The following is a 26,650-nucleotide window of genomic DNA, read 5'->3' as shown; positions in this document are numbered from 1 at the left end:
TCTGAGCAAGTCTACTGTGACAGACCTTATTTATTTCCATTTTCTGCTGTGTGAATAATATTTTTGGCTCCTGTAGTTTTACTTGGTTGGTCTTGTTTATATGAATTCACAAGACAGGTTGTGCTTATTTTAACCACTGAAGGAATTTTTAAACTACATAAAAATATAATCGTGAAAAAAAAATAATCGTGGTAGTAGGAACATGATTTTCTTTTTCCAAGACAAGGTTTCTCTTTGTAGCCTTGGCTGTCCTGGACTTGCTTTGTAGACCAGGCTGGCCTTGAACTCACAGCGATCCACCTGCCTCTGCCTCCCGAGTGCTGGGATTAAAGGTGTGGGTCACCATATCCAGCTAGGAACATGATTTATACTCATATAGGGCTACTACATGCCTAAGCACTATGCAGCATATTAGAGACTAGACACAAGTGAATCTAAGCATGCAGTTCATATATTGTCTCCACATCTACTCAGTCCAGCAGGAATGTGGTTATTTTGAATAGAAGTTACCTGTACCTGGTGGGTATTCACATAAGAAGCCTTGGAGTGATAGGTTCTGAGAGTTTACCCCGTCAAAGTAGCAATCTCTAGTAGGTGGAGTGTCTGCATTGCGGCTGAGAAGGGATGCTTCTGTCCCACTGAGTCAGCCTCTGCAACTGAGGTTCCGACCAAGGGAATGCAGTGGGCTCTCTGAAGGGAGGTAACCTTGAAGAATCAAACCTCATTCTTGAAATATTACTCATACTGTCAGTTAGAAATTGGCTTTGGAGCCAGGAGTGGTGGCGCACTCTTTTAATCCCAGCACTAGGGAGGCAGAGGCAGGTAGATCACTGTTAGTTTGAGGCCAGCTTGGTCTACAAAGTGAGTCCAGGACAGTCAAAGCTACACAGAGAGACCCTGTCTTGGAAAAAATACAAAACAAAAACAGAAACTGACTTTGGGATACTTTGCTGGCCACTGTTGGTCTATGTTGTTGTTGTTGTTTTTATAACAAATCTCCTGGGGAGCTACTTGGACCTTTCTTTTTCTTTGCCACCTATGACTCTCAGGATTAAAACCAGTTTATTGTGGGGGTGGGGTGGGTGTTTTGCCTGCACGTGGGTCTGGGCACCACATTTGTGCCGCCTACCTTCAAACGAGAACTGCAGATTCTCTGGAGCTGGAGTTGCATATGGTTCTAAGGTGCCACATAGGTGCTGGGAATAAAAAATCAAACCTAGGTCCTCTGTAAGAGGAACAAATTCTCTTAACTCTAAGCCACTTCTCCAGCCCCTGATTTCTTTTTATAAAGGAAGAATAGTAGTTTTCCTCCCATCACAACAACCATCTCACTTTGCTAGTTAGTGTTCCAAGTCAGAACCAAGTTAGAAACATGAAATGATGAGCTATAAAGAACCCTTATGTCTGCACACAGCAAGTTCTAGAGCAAGCAGTGCAAACAGACCCTGAGATGAGTACAGCTGGAGGGGTGGGCCCTGGGCTCTGTGCTGTCAAACATCGTATTAGGGAGGGCTCACCAGTCATAGCCTTTGCTCTTGCCATTTCTTACTGTGCTTGTTTTATCCTCCCCTGGTCCTACACATCAAATGTGACTCATAGTGTGGCTTTTCTGTCAGGGTATAGCTAATAAATCCTATGAACAAAAGGGACCCTGTTGCTTTCTCCTCTTCCGTTTTCTGTGCTCCTGGAAAACAGGCATAGCATGTGGTGATGGTGCCCTTCCAGAGTCTCAGTAGATCACCCTTTCCTGCTGAGTCCCCATACTCATGTGAGCTTCCAGCCTTGTGGGAGAGAGGAGTGTGGTTTGGGCTTTCTGGCATTCTCAAGCCCTATAGTCCCAAGAATTGCTTGGGCCACCATGCCTAGAATTGGCAGCTTCTTCCATCTCAGAGCATAAGTCAGTATAACTCAGGATACTGCTCTGGTTATTCAGAGACTCACACTGCTTGGATATGTGGAGCCTCCATAGTGTCTTTGTGACATGTGTGGTGGTCTGTGGCCCATGACAGAGGAGGAGCTACTTGGTTTAGAGAGGGACTGATGTATTCTCTACTTCAGAAAGGGAAGTTCCTATTCTTTGGAGTGACTTAAAAAGGCTATAAAGTGAGAGTTGGTTTTTCTTAATGCCTTTAGTTTACCCTAAAACTGTCTGGGACCCTGGGCAAAACTCAGAGTAACAGGGAATATCTGTGTTTAACATTTTATCCAATCTGGTGAAGAAGAGATAATCACTTTTATTTTATTTTATTTTTATTTTTTGGTTTTTCAAGACAGGATTTCTCTGTGTAGCCTTGGCTGCCCTGGACTCACTTTGTAGACCAGGCTAGCCTCGAACTCCGCCTACCTCTGCCTCCCAAGTGCTGGGATTAAAGGCTTGAGCCCCCACACCTGGTGATATAATCACTATTTAATAAAAATAGCTCAGTATTTTTCTCTTGTATGTATACTATTTATAAAATGTAGCTCATTCTACATATATCCCATATGTTCATATGCTTATGGATATACATATGTATTTGTATATATATAACTTCCATTTTCACTGACTGTATCATAAGTATTAGTTTATTTATGCTTATTAGTTCACTGTCATTGAATAGCCTCCAGTCATTTTTTAAGTAATTTTATTTTTAAAAGCAATCCGATAAATGAATTCATAGTTTATTTAGCCAGTGTTTTGCTGACTATTCAAATGCTGATTTTTTTCTCTTCACAACAAGCATGCTTTCATATAAATCTCTATGCATCAATTGATATGGCACTCTAAAGACTTTAAAATTGCTTACTATATATACACATACACTATGCCATGCACATGTTAAGGTCAGGATATTTGCAGCACTTGGTTCTCTGCTTGGTACTGTGTAGGTTTTAGGAGTCAAACTCAAGTCATCAGGCTAGGCAGCAAGTACCTTTGTCTTTTGAGTCATCTTGCTGACCCATTTTAAAGATTTTTCATATAAACTATCAAATTTAATTACACTCTTTTATGACACTAGTGTGTATGTGGGGAGGGCTGTGGTTTGTGTTTTTCTGAAATAGACTTCCACTGTATATCCTTGGCTGTCCTGCAGCTGGTTCTATAGACCATGCTGACCTCAAACTGAAGTAGATCCACCTGACTCTCCTTCCTGAGTGCTGGGATTAAAAGTGTGCGTGGGACAACTAGCTGTTGAGGAGAGGTTGAGGAATGGAGGGCAAAAAATACTATCCCAGACATAAGTAGCGGTACAAACTGAAAGGTTTTATAGCCCAAGAGACCTTTATTTTTCTGTCTCTCTGTCTTGCTTTCTTTTACTCTTACTCCTTGGACCAACCCCAGTACTTTATTTAAAGTGAAGTTCAAATTTTTTTCATTACAGATTACATCATGATTTTTATCATCTTTTACAATCAATAGGGCATTTAAAAATCAACAAAGCAGGAGAACAGTCTAACAAGGAAATACAGACAGTTCTGTATAACCTACAATAAAGCATATAGCAAAACCAATCAATATCCAAGCAATGCTCTTTTTCTTAACCAATACTGGAGAAAGTTTAATCATAAATTTCCCTGGGCTAAAGACAATGTGTTTACATGATTGTTACAGCAACATAGCTTGAACTAAATGTTCTTGAATAAAGAAAAAACTTGACTTACTTCCATCCCAAGCCAACAGGAGTGCTCTATCTAAGCCTAGGCTAACTACCACGGGTTCTTTATTGTAAAATATCTGTAAAGCATAAAGTTCCAAGCCCACCTTCTATAGCTCTCAAAGCAGATTCTAAAGAAACTTTTCTATAGGTAACAGTATCTAGCTAGGGACTCCTAACTTTCTTTCAAGCAGTTTCTGCTTGGGTGCTCACACTTAGAGCCAAGAACTCTATCTCAACCTTTTGGCCAGACGCTGTCTTTCAACATTCCCTGTGAGAAAAAGTTTTCCCTTTGTGAATTTCATTAGGGTTGATAAGTAGACAGTTTTAGAAGAAAAAACAGATTTCAAAGTAGTTTTAAGGCAAAATAACATCTGGACCATTCACAATATTTAAGGGCAGTGATAATCAACTTGACATCTTTGGAACTTTGTCAAGCAAAGCCTCAACAGCTGTTCTGGATGTCTAGAGATCATGCTGAACAGTCAGGGCTCTCTGGACTTTGTCAAGCAAAGCCTCTACGACTTGTTCTCATGTCTGTGACAGAAGATGGAGCTGATAACTTTGTAATACAGTTTCACCTAGTAATCAGGTCATTTTGGATTTTGGATTTTGGATTTTGGACATTGTGTCTGGTAAGCAGTTGTCCTATAGTGAGGCACAAGGCAGCATTATTTGGTATTTGCTAAGCTGTGATTGATAGACTATATTAGAACAGCTTCCAGTCAGTGTAGGTCTCACATAAGGAAGAGTATACCCACCATGTGCACGGCATACACTTTGCTCTGACTGACCCCTGCTGCCTGTGCTGTCAGTGTGAGTGACCCAGAAAAGGAGTGGAAGTTGGTATAAAGGATTATCAGAATTTCTCCAGGCGTTGGATCTTTGATTTACCTTAAACAAGCTCTGTCTTCTTCAACTTAAGTACACAGGGGACTACTGATGGAATTAAATACTTACCTTCATGAGGCTTTTCATTGGCTCTTGCCATGTGCATCTGCCTCTTCACAAGCACACACATCTATTCTATCTCCTAAAGCTGAATTTAAAACCTGACCTCCAGTTGTGGATATATTTGCTGCTTCCAGACTTATAACACTGGCCTGTCCTGTTCTGTTCTGCGTACTGAGGAGGGACACAGGGTGAGGATTAGTGCATGATGTGTAAGAATCAAATGAAGCTTTAGGAATATAGTCTCTGTTTCTTTATCACCAGTTCCTGGTGTCAGAGGCACGTGCACAGAGTCAACACCAGAATGGCTGAAGCCCAGTGCAAAGCAGTGAGCACTGCATTAGCCATGAAGGTGTTAGGGCTCCTCCAGAGGGCACTACGGCATGCAGTGCTAGAGTTTGTTTGACTTTGTTCTTTGCATGACTGGGGCTTGAACAGTGGTGATGTTCTCTGTTCCCACAGCATAGTCACAGGCAGGTGTCGGGAAACAGGAAACCTGCCTCAGTTGTGTGTCTGTGTAACTTAGACATAGCTGACAGGTTCCCCTTTCCTTTGCCACTAGAAGTGCAGGATACAGTCTAGAAGCACTGGCAACGTTGCAGAGCCAAGGGTCTGGTCCTGACCCCAGCAGCCCACAGAGACACATGGCGATGCATGGTTCTTAGAGTGGTTGGAGAGCCTGGGACCCTCCCCGGCAGTGGGGCCGGGTGGGGTGTTATTCCTATTTAGGACAGATCAGCCTGACTCTCACAGATCTTCCTCTTGTCAAAACCCACTGCACCATGCCTTAAGCATGCCGTGGGCTCACAGGCAGGCTTTATGAAAGTGTGAGGCTATTGACAGCACCATGAGAAACAAGTCTTTGGTCTGTGATTCAAGGCAATCACCAGAGAAATACAAACATTTAGATCCTAGCTCTTCCTGCTGCCCTTTCAGATGTTTAAAATACTCTTTCTGAGCACAAGCTGGCACTTGAGAACTGTGGGGTGTTTTACCTTGCCTGCCTAAGGCAGTCGTCTGTGTGTCATTCCTTAAAATCTTTTGCTCTTGAAGTTAAACAATTATCAACTACAAAAGAGCTTGCCTTCCTGGATAGGATTAGAAATAACAGAAATTAGGGAAGAAATAAGGTAATGAGTATATAAGAGGGGCTCTCAGCTTAGCAAAATTTACTAGCGCCCTGCAGCCTGGCTGGGGACCTGTGGCAGCACTTCTATAGGTGGGTCCCAGCTCCACTGAGTTAAGTGAGTGCTGCAGAGCTTTGGGGTGGCTGTCAGGTTGTCATGACAATAACAGGTTAGAATTTAGACAGAAATGCACAGAGCCTCCACCTTGCTGCCAGCCCTGTGTTATTTAAAAAATGAAAATAAATTCCAAATAGTTCAATTTTACTGATAAAGACTCAGGTGCCAGATGCTGGGGTAAACCCTGCTAGCTCAGAGAGGCAGAGGAAGCACCCAGTTTACCTTCCTACTCAGCTTACTTCTCAGAGGAAAAAGCAAAAACCTCACTAGCTCTCCTGACAGCCCAGGAAAAAAAGTGAAAAAACTGAAATCAAAGACCTTGCTAGCTCAAAGCTCAGAAGCCTCTTCTTATCCATGCTGTCTTAAATACCCTTCAACTCAAAGCCCCTCCTACTCTTTAATCCCTCTTGACCTGGGATTAACTTCATTAAATCCTGTGTACAGAAAGCTCTTGGATTAAAGGTGTGTGCTAGGGCTGGCTGAGCAATACTATAATCACCTTTTTTTTACAATAAACAAAGGTCTTGGAGTAAAGGGTTAGAGCTCAACCACACCAAACAAGAAACAGGTTTTTGCCGGGCGTGGTGGCCCACGCCTTTAATCCCAGCACTCGGGAGGCAGAGGCAGGCGGATCCCTGTGAGTTTGAGGTCAGCTTGGTCTACAAAGTGAGTCCAGGACAGCCAAGGCTACAAAGAGACCCTGTCTTGAGGAAAAAAAAAAAAAGAAAAGAAAAGAAACAGGTTTTTACAGTTCACAATCAAATATCCTGTGCCAGCCCTATCTGTCCAGAGTGTCCATTCCACAGATCTGGGCAAGCAGGAGTACATTGGCTTCCTAGCTAAAATTGATGGGATTGTAGCACTTCCAGGAAGAGTTCCTTCATCCCTCATATCTCTGGATGGATAGAGCAGGCCAGTCCACCCTGGTATGGGAATTGCTGCCTTCCATCCTCTTTCATCCTTGCTTATTGAAATTATTTCTGAGGATCACAGACTGTCACTTGTACCTTGTTTTCTTTCTCTCTAATCACTTGCTTCTTACTTAGATAACTATTGGCAGTTGAACAGTGACCTATGAACACCTTTGAAGATGTAGGTAGCATCAGCCTCTTATCACTGTTTAACCAGGACTTCTTACTTCACACTAATAAATCTAATAAATTGCACACACATTTTACCTAGGGAAGTGCTGACCTTCAGCACAGAGGGTTAGGTGTATGTTAGGTAAGACAAGTCGTCATATCTGCTTAATAAGGATCTCCAGCACCTGACTGTCTTGATTCAGTTCAGTTTGGGAATTCCAATAGTTCTCTTAAAATTTCCAGCATCTAGTCAGGCATTGTGGAGCACGCCTTCAGTCACTCGGGAGGCATAGGTAGGCAGCTTGCTGTGAGCTTGAGGCCAGCCTGGTCTACAAAATGAGTCTAGGACAGCCAAGGCTACACAGAGAAACCCTATCTTGAAAAAACAACAACACACGCCTTTAATCCCAGCACTTGGGAGCAGAGGCAAGTGGGTCTTTTTTAGTTCAAGGCCAGCGTGGTCTACAAAGTGAGTCCAGGACAGCCAAAGGTACACAGAGAAACCCTGTCTTGAAACAAAACAAAACAAACAACAACAAAATAATTCCCAGCATCTGTCACTCTATTAAGCAGATACAGTTGAGCTATAGCTTAGAAAATAGAGAAGCTGGCCATGATGGTGTGTGTGTCATTAATCCCAGCACTCAGGAGACAGAGGCAGGTAGCGCTCTGGAACATCAAAGGCAGCCTGGTCTACAGAGCAAGTTTAAGGCCAGCCAGGACTACATGGTGAGACCCCATCTAAAAAGAGGGGGGGGGTGCCATGTGAGTACATTATATAGTGGGATTTCCCCCATTTACTGGTATGTGTATGTGAGTATGTGAGGTAATGTTCTTACGATGTGTGCTGTGTGGAGGTAGAGGACAACTTCTGGAACTTGATTGTCTCCTTCCGTGGTGTGGGTTCTGGAACATGCCTTTACCCACTAAGCCATCTTGCTAGCCCCATACAGTAGAGTACTGTGCAGTAGCTTAAGGAAAATGTGAGTAGGTAGAGGTGCATCTACTATGCCATCTGTATATGTCTTGCTCCCTCTTCATGCTAAATGTAGTTACGTGTATGAAAAGTAGAAAGAAGTGTACTAAGTGCCAGCTATGTGTGATTGGACTCGGCCTAAAGGAGAGGAGTGTGAGCTGTTCACATTGTGAATTTTGTTAGACTTCAATGTTAGGTGGATTTTATTCTCATAGTAAAAAGGTAAACCTAGAGAGGTTATAAATCACTTCACCGCCTATTCAGTAAAGATTTAAACCATGTAGTAGACCTTCAAAGGTAAAGCCTTCTGTAGAAGGCCCACGACAGTTACTCATTGTTAGTTTTGACTTGTGTTTTCTCTGTGTAGCCTTGGCTGTCCCGGACTCCCTTTGTAGACCAGGCTGGACTTGAACTCACAAGTGATCCACCTGCCTCTGCCTCCCAAGTGCTGGGCTCGACTTGACTTGTGTTTTAAGCCAGCCTGGCCTTTCACTAATTAATAGAAGATTCTCTCGTTAGCATCTAAACTACTTGGCTTGTGAGTGTTGGACGTTGCTAAGAACTGCGTTAGCACACTAACTGATGTCACTAGGCAGTGATCCTGAGCCTGGTGTGTCTTGGCTAGAGACGCTGATCTTAACGCACAGTTTGCTGCTGCAGTTTGGAAAGCAGTAATTCAGGGTTGATGGAGCTAATAACAGTAGTTTAGGAAAAGCCTGAAGCATTTTAGTCCTGTTTTTATTATAGAGTACATGGTTTTGTATTTTCTTTTTTAATTTTTTGAGGCAGGGTCTCTCTGTGTAGCCTTGACTGTCTTGGACGCCCTTTGTAGACCAGGCTGGCCTTGAATTCACAAAGATCAACCTGTCTCTGCCTCCCGAGTGCTGGGATTAAAAGTGTATGTCACCACCACCGGCCTTGTTTTATATTTTCAAAATAAACCATTTGGTTGGTTTTTGTTTTGTTTTTTATTTCTTTCTTTCGTTTTTCAAGACAGGATTTCTGTTTCCTTGGCTGTTCTGGAACTTGCTTTGTAGACTAGACTGGTTTCGAACTCACAGAAATTTGCCTACCTCTACTTCCTAAGTACTGGGATTAAAGCCGAGTGCCACCACCTCCTGGTTAAAAATAAACAATTTCTTTCTTTCTTTCTTTCTTTCTTTCTTTCTTTCTTTCTTTCTTTCTTTCTTTCTTTTTAAGATTTATTTACTTTATGTGTGAGTGCTCTATCTGCATGTACACCTGTAGGCCAGAAGAGGGCATCAGATCCCATTACAGATGGTTGTGAGCCACCATGTGATTGCTGGGAAATGAACTCAGGACCTCTGGGAGAGCAGCCAGTGCTCTTAACTGCTGAGCCATCTCTCCAGCCCCAAAATAAACAATTTCTAATCACAGCACTCTGGAGGCAGAAGTGGGTGGATCTCTGAGGCCAACCTGGTCTACATGTAAAGTTTCAGGCTACCCAGGGCTGTGTAGTAAGTAAGATCCTGCCTCAAAAAAGAATAGCTAACTGGATGGATGGATGGATAGAAGTAAACCCATTTCCAGGGCTAGAAATGCACCTCAGTGGGAAAGTCTAGGGTAAGGAAGCTCTGAAGTTCAACCCAACAGCCAGAGCAAGCAGTTTTTCTTACTGCAGTATGACATATACCCAAAAGAGTATACAAATCGTGAACGGATACTTTTAAAGACTGCTTTCTTTTAAACAAAGGGGACATTTTTGTCTTTTTCTTTTTGTTGTATAGTGCTGCTGGTTTGGCTTTCACAAAATTCTCAAATAATTCCACGTCTAAAAAAGCACTATGGGAGACTGCAGAGATGGCTCAGAGGAGAAAGCACTTGCTGCCTGTCCTGATGGCCTGAAGTAGTGGAATGTCTCGTGACTTGTCCTCTGACCTCTACATGTGTGTGCACACATGTAAACGTACACACTAAATAAATAACTGGAAACAAACACTTTTTAAAGTATTGTGTTCTGTTTTACAAAAATTGTTTGTACCTTTTGTTCTCAAAACTCTTTAGATTATTGCAATTTTTAGGAAATTCCAAAATTTACTCAGTTTTTTGTTTTGGTTTTCAGAGACAGAGTTTCGTTGTCTAGCCCTGGCAGTCCTGGACTCGCTTTGTAGACCAGGCTAGCCTCAAACTCAAGAGATCCGCCTGCCTCCCAACCCCAGGTGCAAAGGCTTGCAAGGCTTGTTCATGCTAAGCACTAAAAGCCCACGCTGATAGGCTCACTGTGTCCTAGAAACATGTCATTTCAAAAGGAAGACTGGAAGCCAGGCCGTGGTGGCTCACACCTTTAATCCCAGCACTGAGGAAGCAGAGGCAGGCAGATCTCTTGAGTTCGAGGCCAGCCTGGTCCACAGAGGTAGTTCCAGGACAGCCAGGGCTACACAGAGAAACCCTGTTTCAAAAAACCAAATCCAACAACAACCAGAACTCCCAAAACAAAACAAGATGTTTTTTTTTTTTAAGTGGTAATTACAAAATTACTGAAATGTAGCATCTGAAGGGAGTTTTTCTTTGTCCCCAGTGATCAGCTGTGGTGTCCCTGCATCCAGATCTGGTGCAGCTTAGGCTGTTGGTGTGAAGCTGATCAGCAGCCATTTGTTAAGTGTGTCAGGCCACGAAGTCCTAGAGCAAGTGGGAGGAACCTTAGAGATAGATGGTCAGCTGTAGATGAGGGAACAGCAAGGCTGTGTGCAAAGAGTTGGCACCAGCGCTGCTTAGAAGCCTGGTGACAGAGCCCATTACCACACCATATTGTCTCTGTCTTCACTAAGGAACCTGCCTTTTCACTAAATGTGCAGTTCTTCCTCAGTGAGGTTGGCATCACAAGAGAATTACCTAATGTGCCTTCAGTGAGACTTCTTAATGGGACAAACGCGATGCACCAGCCTGTTTGGAGCGTAGCCCTTGGGTTACTTGAGGTGATTGAGGGACAGCATGGCTATGATCTAAATGCTGACCTGAGAGTACACTGAACTGAAATAACCCTGGTGATAGGGACAGTATGGTGTGGTGTGGACCTGTGACCCTTCCCTAGGGAGTGAGCCTTGGAAGGAGACCAAGCAGTGTTACTGGAACTCATGGTTTTTAGGCCATGCTCTCATGCCTGGGATGGGAACACTGGTGCAGCACCTACAATGTGACTTGTGGGGCTTGAGGTTTGTTTTTGAAGTCGTCTAATGCAGCGAGGCAGTGGTGGTGCACGCCTTTAATTATAGCACTCAGGAGGCAGAGGCAGCCGGACCTCTGAGCTCAAGTCCAGCCTGTTCTACAGAGTGACTTCCAGGACAGCCAAGGCTACACAGAGAAACCCTGTCTCGGGGGTGAGGTGGGGGGTTGTCTAATGGTAGGTAGGGGGAGAAAGCTGCTCTTTGGTGTTCTCTGAGAGGCCAGGGAACATGACTAAGTGAGTATTGCTTTCTGTAGTAGGCCCTGAGGACTTTGTACTTAATAAACCATGTATGCGTTGTAGTCTGTGGAGCTGACAGTTGCCTTTCAGAAGTCTCATTTCTGTTAGCATGCTGGACTAGAGGCACGAAACATTTCACGGGGCTTGGGGTGATAGTTGAGTGGTTAAGTGTGGCTTAGCATGAGCAAGCCCTGCAAGCCTGTGCACCTGGGGTTGGGATTTCTGCACACAGCAACTCAAGCAAACTGCTGTTTTCTCACCTGGCATTTGTGTCTTGTAGAAAAACATGTATCTTCTCAGAGTTTCTCATGTATTGTACATCCTAGGCCTGGCCTTTAGCTCTGTTGTCAGATCCCACCTAAGCCCTTCCTACTGTTCCTGGTAGAGTCTTTCTCAGGCACCAAACGGAGACCGTGTCAGTACCCAAGGCTGTTCCTGCAGCTGAGATTTTGAGTGTCCCCACTTCGTTTACTGTTCTTCCTTCCCTGCTTCTTCAAACCCTCTGAGCCGTCAGGCCCATGTTCCAGTCCCATCCTCTCTAGCCTTTCCCACACTCTTCGGAGTCACCGCTGTGCTGCGGGTAGACTGATGGGAAGAGAATGGGTCCTGCGGTTACTGTCTGGGGATCGTGGGCTGCAAGATTTCCTTACCCATAGTTTTCATCTAATCACTGCAGTTGGCCCTTAGTTCTGCTGATTGGATTAGTTCGCACGGCTGTAACCTGTAAAGCAGTGTGTCCACTCGCGCTGAGGAGGGGCTGCTGCTGTTGTTTATTCCTCCTAGTGTGTGTGGGTGTGGGATTGTAGTCTTCCTTCTGTTACTGTCTAATTATTTTAATCATTTGTTTTGTTTTGTTTTTTGGGTTTGGGGGTGTTTTTGGTTTTTTTTTTGTTTTGTTTTGGTTTTTTTGCTCATATTAAAATTACAAAGCAAGCCAGGCGGTGGTGGCACACGCCTTTAATCCCAGGACTCAGGAGGCAGAGGCAGGCGGATCGCTGTGAGTTGGAGGCCAGCCTGGTCTACAAAGTGAGTCCAGGACAGCCAAGGCTACACAGAGAAACCCTGTCTTGGAGAAAGAAAAAAAAAGCCTTCCTGAGAAGAAGGGACTTGATTTTGCCCTTTAATTCCTTTCATTGCTTGTTTATCTATAGTCTCCTGTTACACATCACTCAAAATGGCCTTATTATGGGAGCACGTAGTAAGGAATGACAGAGTAAGGTAGGTTTTATTTAGTTCACAGTTTTCACATGAGTCCCTTTCGTTGTTAATGACTTCTATGTTACCAAAAGTATTATTGTTACTTGCAAGGGGGATAGCAGTTTCTGGAAATGGATGGACATCCTAGTTTCTGGTAGCCCATGATAGGGGGACAGCGCAATATGGTCTAGGAGAATGTCGGAAACCCGAGTCAGAGGCTGGGTCTTAAGTTCGTTATCTTGGCAGGCTTTACTTGCTGAGGAAGTTGGCAGTGGGCAGGGGACTTCAGTGTTTAGCCCTTCTGTTTTTTTCTCTCCTTTATGCACAGCTCAGGTACTTGCAGTATCACAGACATTAGGGACAGTCAGTAAAGGGAGCCAGGTCATAGAACTAAGCACATCACAGGTAGTCCAGTGGAGACCCTCGAGAGCCCTCAGGCCCTCTCCCAGACGAAAATGCCATCTTTCTCCCTTTCCTAGGCTGGAACAAGACATTAAAAAGCTAAAGGCTGACCTACAAGCCAGCCGGCAAGTGGAGCAAGAACTGCGCAGTCAGATCAGCTCCCTCTCAAGCACAGAGCGAGGGATCCGTTCAGAGATGGGCCAGCTCCGGCAGGAGAACGAGCTGCTGCAGAACAAGTATGTGCACCCTAGGGGCCGTGGGGGTGGCCTCCTGTTACGAGGTGAGGACAATCTCTCCTAGTCCCTGACAGTTAGACGCTCAGCATTCTCATCAATCCACACTTTTTTCCTTTAATAACATAGTTTAACTATTTAATATTAGTCGCTAAGCTTTTGTGGTAAGTAACATTGATAAGGATATCTGCTACTGTTTGAAAATCTCGACCCTTTCCTGAGGATTAGGCGGTATTTACTTTGAATCTTAGAACTAAAATGACATTGAGCTTTGGTTTTATTTGAAGGAACAGGCAGAAGCCAGCTCTTCTGTGTGAATTCCTCTAAGCTTCCCTTTAATTCATTCTGGAGTTGGTCTTTTTAGTCTCTAAACAGTGTCTGTCTATAGCACTGATGTCTCACAGAGGCTTCCGCGCCAAGAAGACTCCTTCACAAGTCTAGGAATTAACTGTACTGCTAGAGTCCAAGAGGCAAGACCCCTCGCCACCGTCCTGAGCGACTTCTGCAGTTCTTAGTGTCGGCCTCTGGGCGCAGCCTGGCGACTAGCTCCCTTCACCTTGCTGTGTGAAGCTGTAGGGGACCTAATGACGTGTGAGAAGGCCCTGCACCTGGGATGGAAAGGATGTGGCATGGCTGTAACTCAAAAAGGCCCCTGTGACAGTGCACACCTATAATCCTACAATTTGAGAGACTGATCCAGGAGGATTGCCACAAGTTCAAGGCCAGCCTAGGCTACAGAGTAAGACCTTGCCTAAGAAAACAACTGTAAAAAAAGAGGAAGACTGACCTTCCCCTCCGACCCATTTTAGTCTCAGTAGGATTGGTCCAATCAGTGGTTCTTTGGTCTGTTTTTTTCCCACAGTGTTCTAGGGCACTAGAGTTAACTCTATAGTTCCCTTCTCCTCTAGTGGACACTTTGTGACCCATATTTCTGCCTGCCTGCTGTGGATCACTGAGCAGAACAGAGGGCAGGGCAGAGTCTGGGTTACATAAAGCAGGTGGCTTGTTAGTGTTTAGGAACCATTAAGTAGTAATGAGCATGTGTTTTCTCTGGCACTGGAAGTTGATGCTTGGCTCTTAGAACTTCTGTTACACCTGCTCCACAGAACAGAACGGCTGCATGGAGGCCGTGTTTCTCAGGGTTGTGGTGAATCTGTCTAATAAGATTCTGTGTAACAATCATTTCCACACAGGTTACACAATGCTGTGCAGATGAAGCAAAAAGACAAGCAGAACATCAGCCAGCTGGAGAAAAAGCTAAAGGCTGAGCAGGAAGCCCGAAGCTTTGTAGAAAAGCAGTTAATGGAGGAGAAAAAAAGGAAGAAGTTAGAAGAAGCAACTGCGGCCCGGGCTGTTGCCTTTGCTGCTGCATCCAGGTATGTCCATGTCACTGGAGTGTTTAGTCAAGCTTTGCTTTCCTTGCCCCAAGATGGATATGAGGATTTGGTGTTTAAGTGGGATGGAACAGTGGTTTGTGTGCATAGTTTGCATTCTGAATTGTTCATGAGCTTGTTTCAGCTCCTCCTGGGCCAGCTTCCACTGTCATCCAACATTGGCTGTCTCGGGGACTTCACTCACAGAGCAGGTGCCGAGGCGTCCTCCACACCCCTGAGCTTCCTGTGCTCACTGAGTGCTGTGAGACCGTCTGCAGTCTGGCCTCTCAAGGCGTCCAGCACAGATGTGGGTGGTTTTGAGGGTCCTAAAATATCTCTTAGATTACTTTATTGAATTGCATGATTATGAGTGTTGTGCCTGCATTTATGTCTGCACTATGTTGTAGTACCCATGACCGTCAGAAGGCTTTAGGTTTCCTGCATGGTTGTGCTGTTATGTGGGCGCTGGGAAACAAGCTTGGGTCCTCTGCAAGAATAGCAAGTGCTCTTAACTGCCTGGCCATCTCCTCAACCCCTGATTATTTTAGAGGGCTGAAGAGAAAACTCAGTTGGCACAGTGCTTGAAATGTGAGCATAAGGACCTGAGTTGAGTCCCTGTGTAAAAAACTAGATCTGGTGGTGCCCAGCACCTATGTAAAATGCAGATGTGGTAGGAATCCCAGCACTGGGGAGTCAGGGACTAGCAGATACCTGGGGCTCACTGGCCAGTTTCCCAGAGCCCTTGTCTCAAAAAACAAGGTATGTGGCTCTTGAGGAGAGCACCTCACCATAGTAGGCAGACACGATACAAACTTTAAAATAGCAGGGCATGGTGACCATGCACTCAAGTGGCAGAGGCAGGCAGATCTCTGTAAATTTGAGGTCAGCCTAGTCTGCATAGTGGGTACCAGGTCAGCCAGGGTTACATAGAGAGACCGTCTCTACCTAAAAATTAACCATTATTCTAGACGATTGTTGAAAATTTCAAAGAATAGTGAGAAGAAGCATATTGAGCCAAAAGTTAACATCAGACAGAGCCTAAATCCCCCCAGCAGGGTTTCTCTGTGTAGCCCTGGCTGTCTTGAACTCACTTTGTAGACCAGGCTGGCCTGGAACTCACTTGGATCTGTTTGTCTCTGCCTCCTGAGTGCTGGGATTGAAGATGTGTGCCACCAGACCATAGGTTATTAGAAGAATATGTAAGCCCCGCAGCAAGTACACTTGGCCTGTCAGCTCTGCAGATGGAATCAACTACAGAAAGTATTTGAAAGCTAGATGTGGTAAAGACTGACTATTATAAAAGGCTGAGACGTGAGGATTGCAAGATCAAGGCCAGCCTGTGCTACATATTAAAATTCTGTCTCAGAAAGACCTAAATGAAGCTGAGCAGTGGTGGCACATACCTTTAATCCCAGCCTTGGGGAGGCAGAGGCAGGTGGTTAGAGGCCACGGAGTAAATTCCAGGACACCCACGACTACACAGAGAAACTTGAAAACCAAAAAGAAGAAAAGAAGGGAAGCCAGTCATGGTGGCGCACGCCTTTAATCCCAGCATTTCAGGCAAAGGCAGGAAGATTGATGTGAGTTCCAGGCCAGCCTGGTCTACAGAGTGAGTCTAGGGCAGCCAAGGCTACACAGAGAAACCCTGTCTCGAAAATCAAAAGAAAAAGAAAAAGAAAGAAAGGAAAACATTTGAAAGCCTAAATTATAACTGCTGAGCAAGCACAGATGGCTCCTCGTCAGCAGTCTGGAAAGTATAGCATGACAACACTTCATGTAAAGCTTACATTGTACTGCCTACTAGTAATTCAGAGGGGGCATTATGTAAAGTCTATGTAAAAACTGCTATTTTATCTGAGGAATCTGAGCATATCCTGTATCCACAGAGGTCGTCAATCTACTCTCCCATGATAGAAAGGGAACTATAAACCTTATTTCCTATCTTTTTCTGAAGGGGAGAGTGCACCGAAACCTTACGGAGTCGGATCAGAGAGCTAGAGGCTGAGGGCAAGAAGCTCACAATGGACATGAAGGTGAAGGAGGAGCAGATCAGGGAGCTGGAGCTGAAGGTTCAGGTGAGGAGGGGGCGGGGCAGACCTCCTGGCACGAGTGAGCACTTCCAGTGTCAGGCAGCACCTTTACACCGAGCCCCTTGGTCTCACTCATTATCTACGTGGGAAGGGGACTTAATCCTGTCCTGTTTGATCCAGCCAGATTCTAACTGGAGCTGCAAGTGTTGACATCAGCGGGAAAGGGGAAGATGAGTCAGGAAAGGGATTTGGAATAGCTGGACACATGGGGGAAATAAAATTTATTTACACAGGAATGGAAATTTACATAAAGAATTAAATGTAGAAAAAGATAGGGGGAAATAAAGTATCATTTATTTGATATTGAGATACAAGAAGACTTTCTAAACATAAAAACAGTAAACAAACTCACAGAAAACAACAAAAACACGAATAAAATAGAGATAATTGAGGGATGTGTGCTGGATGGAGAGGTGGCTCAGCACCTGAGAGCATTGACTGCTCTGACAGATGGCCCAGATTAGGTTCCCAGCACCCACAGAGTGGCTCACTGCTACCTCCTATTCCAGAGGATTTGATGCCCTCTTCTGACTTCCACAGGAACCAGGCTCACACATGGCAAACACTTATTCTTGCAATCAAAACATTGATACAATAAAACAAAGATACAAAATTTTAAAAAGAGAGCTACTCACTGTGTGTAGTGGCACACCCCTTTAATCCAAGCATTTAGGAGGCAGAGGCAGGCCAATCTCTTACATTGTGATACCCTGTCTCAAACAAACAAAACACAAAACAAAGCCAGGTGAGGTGACATAACACCTGTAATCCCAACACTCAGGGAAGTAGAGGCAGACAGATCACTGTGAGTCCAGGACAGCCAAAGCTACACAGAGAAGCCTTGTGTCAAAACAAAAACAAAAACAACAAACCAAAAAAACCACCCCAAAACAAAAACCCACAAAAAAGCCCCCCCAAAAATACAGATATCAATGAATACTTAAAATAATTAGCACTTTTAGGATATAAATACCTGGTGGAAGTTACTAACATACACAGAAAAATAAAGGATATAAGCATAATTTACAGAAGAGACACAAGAGCTAAAAGTGGATCTTCAGGATCAGCACTGTGGCTCATCAGAGAGAGATGCTCACTGCCAAGCCTGACGACTTCAGCTACCCATGTGGTGAAAAAGATAATCAAGTTTGCGTCCTCTGACCCCACATTTCCAACAACACACACAATCAAATAGAGGCTAGAGGGAGGCTCGGTTCTCACTGTCCTTTTGGAAGACCCAGCTTCCGTTTTTAGCACCCACATAGTATCACATGATTGTCTGTATCCCTAGTTCTAGCCAGTCTTATAGTAGGATTATTTCTGAGGAGGCTGCTATGTCCCCCTTTACTTCTACATATCAAGGGTTTCTATCCCACTTGAGACCATTTAGTTCCCAAGTGAGAGACAGAGAGGCTTTTTGTATTCCTAGTAAACTTTATTTATTTTTGTTTTTGCTTTTGTTTTTTGAGACGGGGTTTCTCTGTGTAGCCTTGGCTGTCCTGGACTCCCTTTGTAGACCAGGCTGGCCTCGAACTCACAGTGATCCACCTGCCTCGGCCTCCCGAGTGCTGGGATTAAAGGCGTGTGCCACCACGCCCGGCCTTCCTAGTAAACTTTAAAGTGCTGGAGCTGGGCAGATATCAACCCTCTAGGCTATTTTACTATTTCCCAGCTACATGTACCCCATATTTCCTGGAGTATGTTTTGTCTGGCCTGCTTCTGCTCCATCAGGCCAGTCCTCGTGGCCACATGCTCAGGGTCCGTACTACCAACCCAAGGCGACTTCCTTCTTCCTCCTTTCCTTTTTCTCTCGGCCTCATGGTACCTTCTTGGGACCCCTACCTGGGAACCGAAGCTCTATCTACTTCTCTTCTGCCCAGTTACAGGCTTCTAGCTATTACTATTAGCCAACTTTAAATTGGGGAGCAAAGTTTACACAAATCACTTGGTGTACGTGAGAATGTGCTTGTCTGGAAAGCAACCAGTGCTTAGGGTCCATTGTTTAGCATTTGAATACAGAGCACGGACTGACCACCAACACTATATTTTTTTTAAAAATTAAGGGGCTGGAGAGAAAGAGCTCAGAGGTTAAGAGCACTGTCTGCTCTTCCAAAGGCCCTGAGTTCAAATCCCAGCCACCACATGGTAGCTCATAACCATCTATAATGAGATCTGATGCCCTCTTCTGGCATGCAGGAAAAATTTATTTACTAGTATACTTAATAATTTTTTTAGCTTAAGATTAATGTAAACATTTTTGTTTTGTTTTGTTTTGAGAAAGGGTTTCTCTGTGTAGCCTTGGCTATTCTAGACTCACTTTGTAGCAAGACTGGCCTCGAACTCACATCAGTCCACCTGCCTCTGCCTCCCTGAGCACTGGGATTAGAGGCGTGCGCTACCACACCCAGCTCAAAAATTGTTAGTGTACTCTTATTACCCAGCAGTGACATGAATATAAAAATTAGCAGTCATTTCTTTCCTATGAAATTGGCAAAGAATTTTTGTTTTTCTTTGACACATGGTCTTGTTATATGTCCCAGGTTGGCCTCCAACTCATGGTCTCTCTGTTTCTGCCTCCCACGTGCTGAGATTACAGGTGTGGGCCACCATGCCCAGCCATAGGATTTTAAAAGATAACCTCAATCTTCACTGTAAAATACTTCATATTACAGGGAGTACAGCTTCAAGGAAAAGATCACATACTTCTGGAATGTTCCTCTTTAGGAAGCCACTCAAGAGATAAGACCTCACCAGTGACTGACACCATGTCCAATATGTAGTGGTCTAGAGATGCAAAAATAAAAAAAGAAAGAATCTGGGTTTTGTTTTTGTTTTTTGAGACAGGGTTTCTCTATAGCCTTGGCTGTCCTGGAATTCACTCTATAGACCAGACTGGCCTCGAACTCACAGAAATCGGCCTACTTTTGCCTCCTGAATGCTGGGATTAAAAGTGTGCACCCCCACACCTGGCTGGAAACAGTCTTAATAATGGGGCAGATAATTGCTTAAGGTGCAATATGGGTATATACAAAAATATCATTGAGCCATCAAAAGGTTTGGTTTCAGCCAGGTGTGGTGGCACATGCATGTAACCCAACACTTGAGGACCTGAATAGTTAAAATGATCTAAGTTTTTATTTTTTTAAAAGACTTTATCTAGCTCTGTACATACAGTATGATTTCTGTTATATTAAAGGATTATGGGTAACTTTCAATTTTTCTGTGTTTCTGAATTCTCTGAAATAAGCTAGGATTTCTGTCTTTAAAAGAAATTCAGGCCAGGCACGGTGTCACATGCTTCTCACCCCAGCACTCTGAAGGCAGATGCAGACAGATCGATGTGAATTCAAGGCCAGCCAGGACTACATAGAGGGTTGCGAGCCGGCTGTTTTACATTGTGAAACCATGTTTTATTTTGTTTGGTTTTGGTTTTTTGAGACAGGGTTTCTCTGTGTAGCATTGGCTGTTCTAGACTCACTTTGTAGACCAGGCTGCCCTTGAACTCACAGCAATCCATCTGCCTCTACCTCCCAAGTGTTGGAATTAAAGGCCTGAGCCACCGTGCCCAGACGGAACCATGTTTTAAAAAGGGGTGGGAGGGAAGAAGGAAAAAAAAAAAGCTGGGTGAGGTGCCACATACCTATAATCCCAACACTCTGGGAGGCAGAGACAGGTGGATCTCTGTGAGTCCGAGGCCAGCCTGGTCTACAAAGGAGTCCAGAACAGCCAAGGCTACACAGAGAGACTCTGTCTCGAAAAAACAAAACAAAAAGACTAAATCTAGTTCCGTACTTACTGGTTGTATTAGCAGCTGTTGTATGGGCTCTCCTACAGACTGCCTTATCAAAACAGCAAACATTTTTGCAATTTTTAGGGCACATTTTTACAAATGTGACTACAGCATAAGGTACTGTTTACAAGTAGCTAAGAAGAGCCGTGTGTCTGCTCTAAATAAGTTTTTCAAGAGAGAACTTGACTTGGAAGCGGAGGCCACTGCTCCACATGCTCGCTGGATGCCTTTGAGGATCTGAATCTTGTATGTGCATTGCATGGTACATGCCCTAAGAATGAAGTATAAACACACAAGGTGTCAGGAGCCTCTCTTCTAATAGCCATGTCAATAGGACTGAATTTTAGTTTGTGAGCCCAAGCTAACATACATACATCAATGCCAAAACTGCCTCGTAACATCACTGTTTCTATGCTGTTGATAGGAGCTTCGGAAGTACAAAGAAAATGAGAAGGATACCGAGGTGTTGATGTCAGCCCTCTCCGCCATGCAAGACAAAACCCAGCACCTGGAGAACAGCCTCAGCGCAGAGACAAGAATCAAGCTGGACCTGTTTTCTGCACTGGGGGATGCTAAGCGGCAGCTGGAGATTGCCCAGGGTAGGAAAGCAGCGGGCCCCGGTGAGGTGGCAGGACATAGAGGTCGTAGCGGACCTCTGAACCAGAGGGCACCTCAGCGTTTCCTTGAGCTGTTCAGTGCATGCCCAGCGTTGAGGTTAGGAGCCATATCAGTTCATGCTGCAGTATTTTAAGATGTGTACCGAGTGCTGGACTTTCAGAGAGGAGTCTGAGTGGCTCCTCAAAGATGTAAGTGTTGAAGAAGTCCAGAGCTGCAGCCTGCCCATGTGCGTGCTGCCTATGGGGACAGAGAGGCAGGGCCTGGCTAGGAAGCTGGGGTTTCAGCTGGGCCTGAGTGAGGAGGGTTAGGGTTAGGAGCATCATGAAGCCTCCTTGCAGAAGATGCAGTCTCCAAGGACCGTCCAAGTGCAGCAGGCTAGGGTGGCTTGGGTAGTAGTACAGCACAGAATTGCTGAGACCTACTGGTGTCTCTGATAACCAACAGATACCCTGGCAAGAAGAACAGTGAGCAAGCCTTTGCGGTAGTTGTAAGATGCAGGGATCGCTGGTCGTGGTGGCTCATGCCTTCCCTTTAATCCCAGCACTCGGGAGGCAGAGGCAGGCGGATCGCTGTGAGTTCGAGGCCAGCCTGGTCTACAAGTGAGTCCAGGACAGCCAGGGCTACACAGAGAGACCCTGTCTCAAAAAACGTTTAAAAAAAAAAAGGGATGTTGGGGGAGGGGGCACTAGTGAGATGGCTGAGAGGTTAAGAGCACTGGCTGCTCTTCCAAAGGTCCTGAGTTCAATTCCCAGCAACCACGTGGTGGCTCACAACCATCTATAATGAGATCTGGTGCCCTCTTCTAGCCTTCAGGTGTACATGCAGGCAGAACACTGCACTGTATACATATATAAATAAATTTAAAAAAAAAAAAAAAAAAGACAAGGGCAGTGGGCATAGGGGGAAGGGGAGGAAGAGAAAAGAGAGACTTTTCATCACATGGCAGTCACAGAGGAGCCCTTAACATGTAGTGTTTGAGCAGAGACTGAAGCCAGGAGCACTGAAGGCAAAGCCTGTGGGCATGAATGAGGCTCAGCATTCTGCTGGCGCAGGTGAGGCAGGGATAGCAGCATCCAGGGTCTGTAGGAGCAGTGTCCAGTGAAGAGCCTAGGGCCTCACTCCAGATGGCATGGAGGGCATGAGGTCCTCACAGGGGGTGGCATGGCCTGATGAAAAGAAAATTGGGTTTTTCATAAAACTGATTAGTCACCTAAAAGACTTGAATACTGAGAAAACCTTTCCACTGGTTGACCTGGTGAGTTCTAGGCAGGGACTCACTAAATAACCAACCTGTGGAAACCGCCACCTTGGAAAGCCCAGTGTTTACTGGGGCAGTGTGGCCCAGATGCTTAAGATTATTGATCACCCTGGATGAATTTATTTCTTGTAGATTATCTAGCTGTGTCTACTGTAAATTAAGACTTAAAACACCTAGTGATCCATTTAAAGTGAGGTAAACATACTACATACTAACATTACTGTCATTTTATGAAAATAACTATTTTCAAAACAGGAAAGTGCCCTCGTCTTACATTAATCATATATATTTACTGTCTGACTTAATAGAAAATATTAGCATTCTCTTCTGTGTTGCTGTTTGTTTTGTTGAGATTTTACACTGCATGGCTCACCAAAGGCTCCACCTGCACTTACTGCAGAAGGCAGAGACTTTCTGGCGCTGTTCTGTGCTGTGGACACAGTTTTGAGAAGTACTGCACAGGGCAGGCCAGAGAGACAGGATGGAGAAGGAGGGAGACAGGAGTGAGCAGGCTTGTGGAATGGATCCTGAGAGCAGAGAACGGCACAGCCTGGGAAGAGACAGCTCTGGGACTGTCCAGCCTGAAGACAGGGAAGAAAAAGGGGGGGGGGAGCTTAGAGGGGCTCTCCCAGTGGCAGCATGAAGGATGAAGGCAGTGGAGCAGAGGCAGAGGGGCCAGTTCAGAGTAGTGCTACCTCCTCTCTGAGAGGAAACACAGGCCGAGGGGTGACAGTGTATGAGAAGAGCTGGGGTGCCTGAGAGATGAAGAGGACCTCCCACTGCCCTGTTTCTGTCTGGGCTAGCCCTGAGGAATGGACACCTCTGCTTAGCTAGCACTCTGCTGGGGTCTGTACCCCTGGCGTGGAAGCAGCACCTGTCCTCCGGGGCCAGGGTATCAGGCTTCCTGACATGGCTGTACAGCACTTTAGCCTACAAATGTTTGGGAAGAGAGAAGGGTCCATGTGAAACTCTTATGGTGTTTTCCCATTGCTAATTAAATCAGTCAAACTGAAGTCTGCGTGGGGAAAACACAGCAGCTCATGTGTCAGGTACCACTAAGTCCTTGATTCATCCGAAGTGCATTGTGTTCAAAGAGAAAGTGGCTGTTTGGTGTTTACCTAAAACTTAGGGGCCCTGAAGGAAGTGAGGGTGCAATTCTTTTCTCCTGCTCTTGGCTCCTGATTTTTTCACTGCCTCCCTCCAAATTCAGCCCAACTTAGTAATTCAAACCCAAACCTATTCCTTCCTGTGCTGTTACTCACACTGGTTGCAAAATGGCTTTTTCTCCATGACACTCTTTTTCTCCATGACACTCTTCTGAAGCACGCCACCCAGCCTTCTCACACTCGAGCACTGTTGTCCTTTCACAGTCAGGGCTGCTCGCACACAGCCTCTTCTTTCCCTTGGAGGTCAGTGAGGCGCATAGTGTGATGGCGACTGCATGGATTGGAACAGGGTGGTCCTGGCTTCAGTCCTGCTGTGTCTTAATAACAGATGGACTGAACAAGATGCATCATCTGTGAAGCCTTGGCTCTTCCCTGAGCTGGATGCAGGCACTTAGCAATAGGAAGTTAGGAGATGCAGTCTCTGCCCTCACAGAGCCTATGATCCAGCAAAGAGATGACGGACCGTCGGCCAGGGAAGTAGAAGATTGCCGTGGGGGAATGTAGGTGCTATAGCCAACCATATAGGGTCAGTGTCACTCAAAGGACACCTTGACAGTGTGGTGCGGCTTCCTGTTCCCTATTCTTTCATCACAAAGTGGGTGGTGATGAGAAGAGATTAGTGTGTGAGCATGTAGAACCTCTGTTCCACGCTGGACGTTAGTTGCTGTCATAACTTGTAGAGATACGGAACAAAAGGGAGAGCTTGGCGTATATTGAGAATCTAGGACTTGGACATTGAGTTTGATCAGGAATCCTCAACGTGTAGCGCAGACACATGACACACAAATGGCTAAGCTGGCTGATGTGCTGAAGCAGCCAGCTGAGAGCTGGGCAGAGGTCAGAGGGCATTGTGCCAGCAGGCTGGGCACTAGTCCCAGAACATCATCTGTTTTCTGACAGAGAAGCTGAAGTGACCAATCAAAGGTCCTGGTTTAATGTTCTTGCTTTAAAACTCAGAGCCCAGCTGTAAAACCATCACCCCTTGGGCTGCTGGGTGATGGCTATTTTCTTGTGCCCCTACAAGCTAAGAACAGGTCAACATTTTCCAAAGCTAGAAAAGAAAAATGACAGAGACTAGCATATGGACCACAATGCTTAAGAGTGCCCCCCCCATGGGTTCCTCACAGGAGGCTTGCCTGCACTCACCGAAACGTGAGCCTAGGGCTGGCCTGGGGATGTGCATGTGAGCTCTCCCTCCTCACTAATACTAGGTCTTTGATCTTGCAGGGCAAATCCTTCAGAAAGACCAGGAAATCAAGGACCTAAAACAGAAGATAGCTGAGGTCATGGCCGTCATGCCCAGCATAACATACAGTGCCGCCACCAGTCCCCTGAGCCCTGTGTCCCCCCACTACTCTTCCAAGTTTGTGGAGACCAGCCCCTCTGGACTCGATCCTAATGCCTCTGTCTACCAGCCCCTGAAGAAATGAAAGCCAACTGTGTGTTTACCCAACATTCGGAACCAGAAGGCTTTGAAAAGCAGCGTCTCTGGCAGTCAAGATAAAAAAGTTGATATTGTGTTTTGTGGGACTGTATATGTTGTCATTTTTAAAGGGGGGAATAACATCCAAGTCTAATTAGAACCGCCCATCAGTTGTTCTTGGAAGTTTTTAGAAGACCTCACAGGACTTTGCAGTTTATTTTTCTTGGCCAACACATTAAAACCATTCTTGGATTTCAAGTAGCCAATTTTGCCTTTTTATATATTTTTACATAGTTTCCTCTTGAAGAAAAAAATCAGAGTTTTTGCTTCTCAATTCTGTTTTGTTCTTAAATAAGCAAGAAAATTGCACGTTGTATTCATATGGATGACAACAAAAGCTTAGTTTCTCTTGAGAGAGGGCTAAATAAGCCAGACATGGCTCTGACTCCATAGCTGCATTAAAGATGATTGTTGTTACAGAAAGAAACATTGACTGCCCTCGAAGGACCAGACAGATTGAGGGAGCATCACTTGAGCCGAGAGAGACTTAAGGGGTGGGACTAAGCTGGCAAGCGTGTGACCGTGTGTTTGGAGTATTGACGTTCCCACCAATATTTAGTTCTAGAACATGTCCAGAGCAGACTCTGCATTGCCTTCAGAAGACATTTCAAGAGGAAACTTGATCATTTTCGGCCCCTCCCCCCCCTCTTTCTGTCATCTGTCTTCTATCTGTTGAGTTCACTGCAGATCCTGTTGTACAGCTGGTAGGTGGCGGCTGGGCTGCTGGTCACCAGGCCACCACTTGGGGTTTTTTTTTTTCCATGGGAAGCACACAGGATTCTGTGCTTGCTGCCAGTCTAGCACCGTAGAGAGGCAGCCTGGTCGGTCTGAAAGAGGCCAAAGGATAGCTAATACAGCTGGGCTCTAGGAGCAGTTCCCACATGCCACCTGCTGCTTTCTTCACTCTCGTCTTCTCGGCTTCGATGGTTCACAGATGCTTGACTGTTCTGAGCTCTTGTGCCAAGGAGGGTTTGCTGTTGTTTTTTGTTGTGAAGACTCAAACTCTGCACAAAGATTCTGGTTCAAATGTGTATTATACGTCAGTAGAGAGTGTCTGCACAGACATTTGAAAGTGTGTTAGGATTCAGGGAGTGGGAGGGCAGGGGAGAGGAGGGGCAAAGCAGAGTTGCATTTGGAAGTTTGGGGAAACTAAGAAACCAAATCCATTGGCTTTGCTACTATGCTGTGTGTTCTGGAAGGACATAGTTCTAAAATTTCCTGTTGATTGGCATGTATATCTCATTTAAAGCAAATTAGATAGGACAAACCAGTCAGTAAAATTAGAAGTATTACAGAGAATCATCCTTTTAGTCACAGATCTTATTTTGGCATAAAACAAAGTTATAGCTTTAGCCAGGTGTGCATGTTGCTGCCATTTGCATTTTTGAATCATCTTATGTAAATGTCACCATGAAAGTGTTACTCAGAATTGTCATAGTTTTGTTTTTCCCATCTTTGTGCAAAAACATGGAAAATTGTCACTGTGTTGAGGTTTCCCCCATTTTGCTGCCTTTGGGACACTGTTTTCGTTAAATACTTGGTCTTGGCTGCATTCTTTTTTTTTTCCCCTGTGGGGTTCAAAAGAATAAACATTTTCTTACTGATAAAACTAGTTTTCTGCCTTCGTAACGTTCCAGGACATGGCAAGGTAGATACTTCTGTCGGGGCTGAGGCGCTGGCCAGCTTGTTCTCAGCTCATCCCAGCCCTAGGTTGGACGGTGGTGCCTC

The 26,650-nt window shown here is 45.1% G+C and overlaps 1 protein-coding gene across 1 annotated transcript in view; it reads left to right on the top strand.

Moving 5' to 3' along the window:
- MACO1 (macoilin 1) overlaps window positions 1-25,120 on the top strand; it is a 61,918-nt gene extending 36,798 nt beyond the window's left edge. The window contains exons 7-11 of the mRNA XM_084788289.1: window positions 12,989-13,147; window positions 14,338-14,520; window positions 16,472-16,592; window positions 20,822-20,996; window positions 24,667-25,120. Coding sequence (XP_084644415.1) covers window positions 12,989-13,147; window positions 14,338-14,520; window positions 16,472-16,592; window positions 20,822-20,996; window positions 24,667-24,869 — 841 coding nt within the window. The 3' untranslated portion in view covers window positions 24,870-25,120. The remainder of the gene's footprint in view (window positions 1-12,988; window positions 13,148-14,337; window positions 14,521-16,471; window positions 16,593-20,821; window positions 20,997-24,666) is intronic.
- The last annotated feature ends 1,530 nt before the right edge of the window (window positions 25,121-26,650 follow it).

This window comes from Acomys minous, assembly GCF_964271855.1.
Source record: "Acomys minous genome assembly, chromosome: 6".
Classification (NCBI taxonomy): domain Eukaryota; kingdom Metazoa; phylum Chordata; class Mammalia; order Rodentia; family Muridae; genus Acomys; species Acomys minous.
The sequence above is the reverse complement of the archived record's forward strand: the minus strand, read 5'-3'. Positions and strand labels throughout refer to the sequence as shown.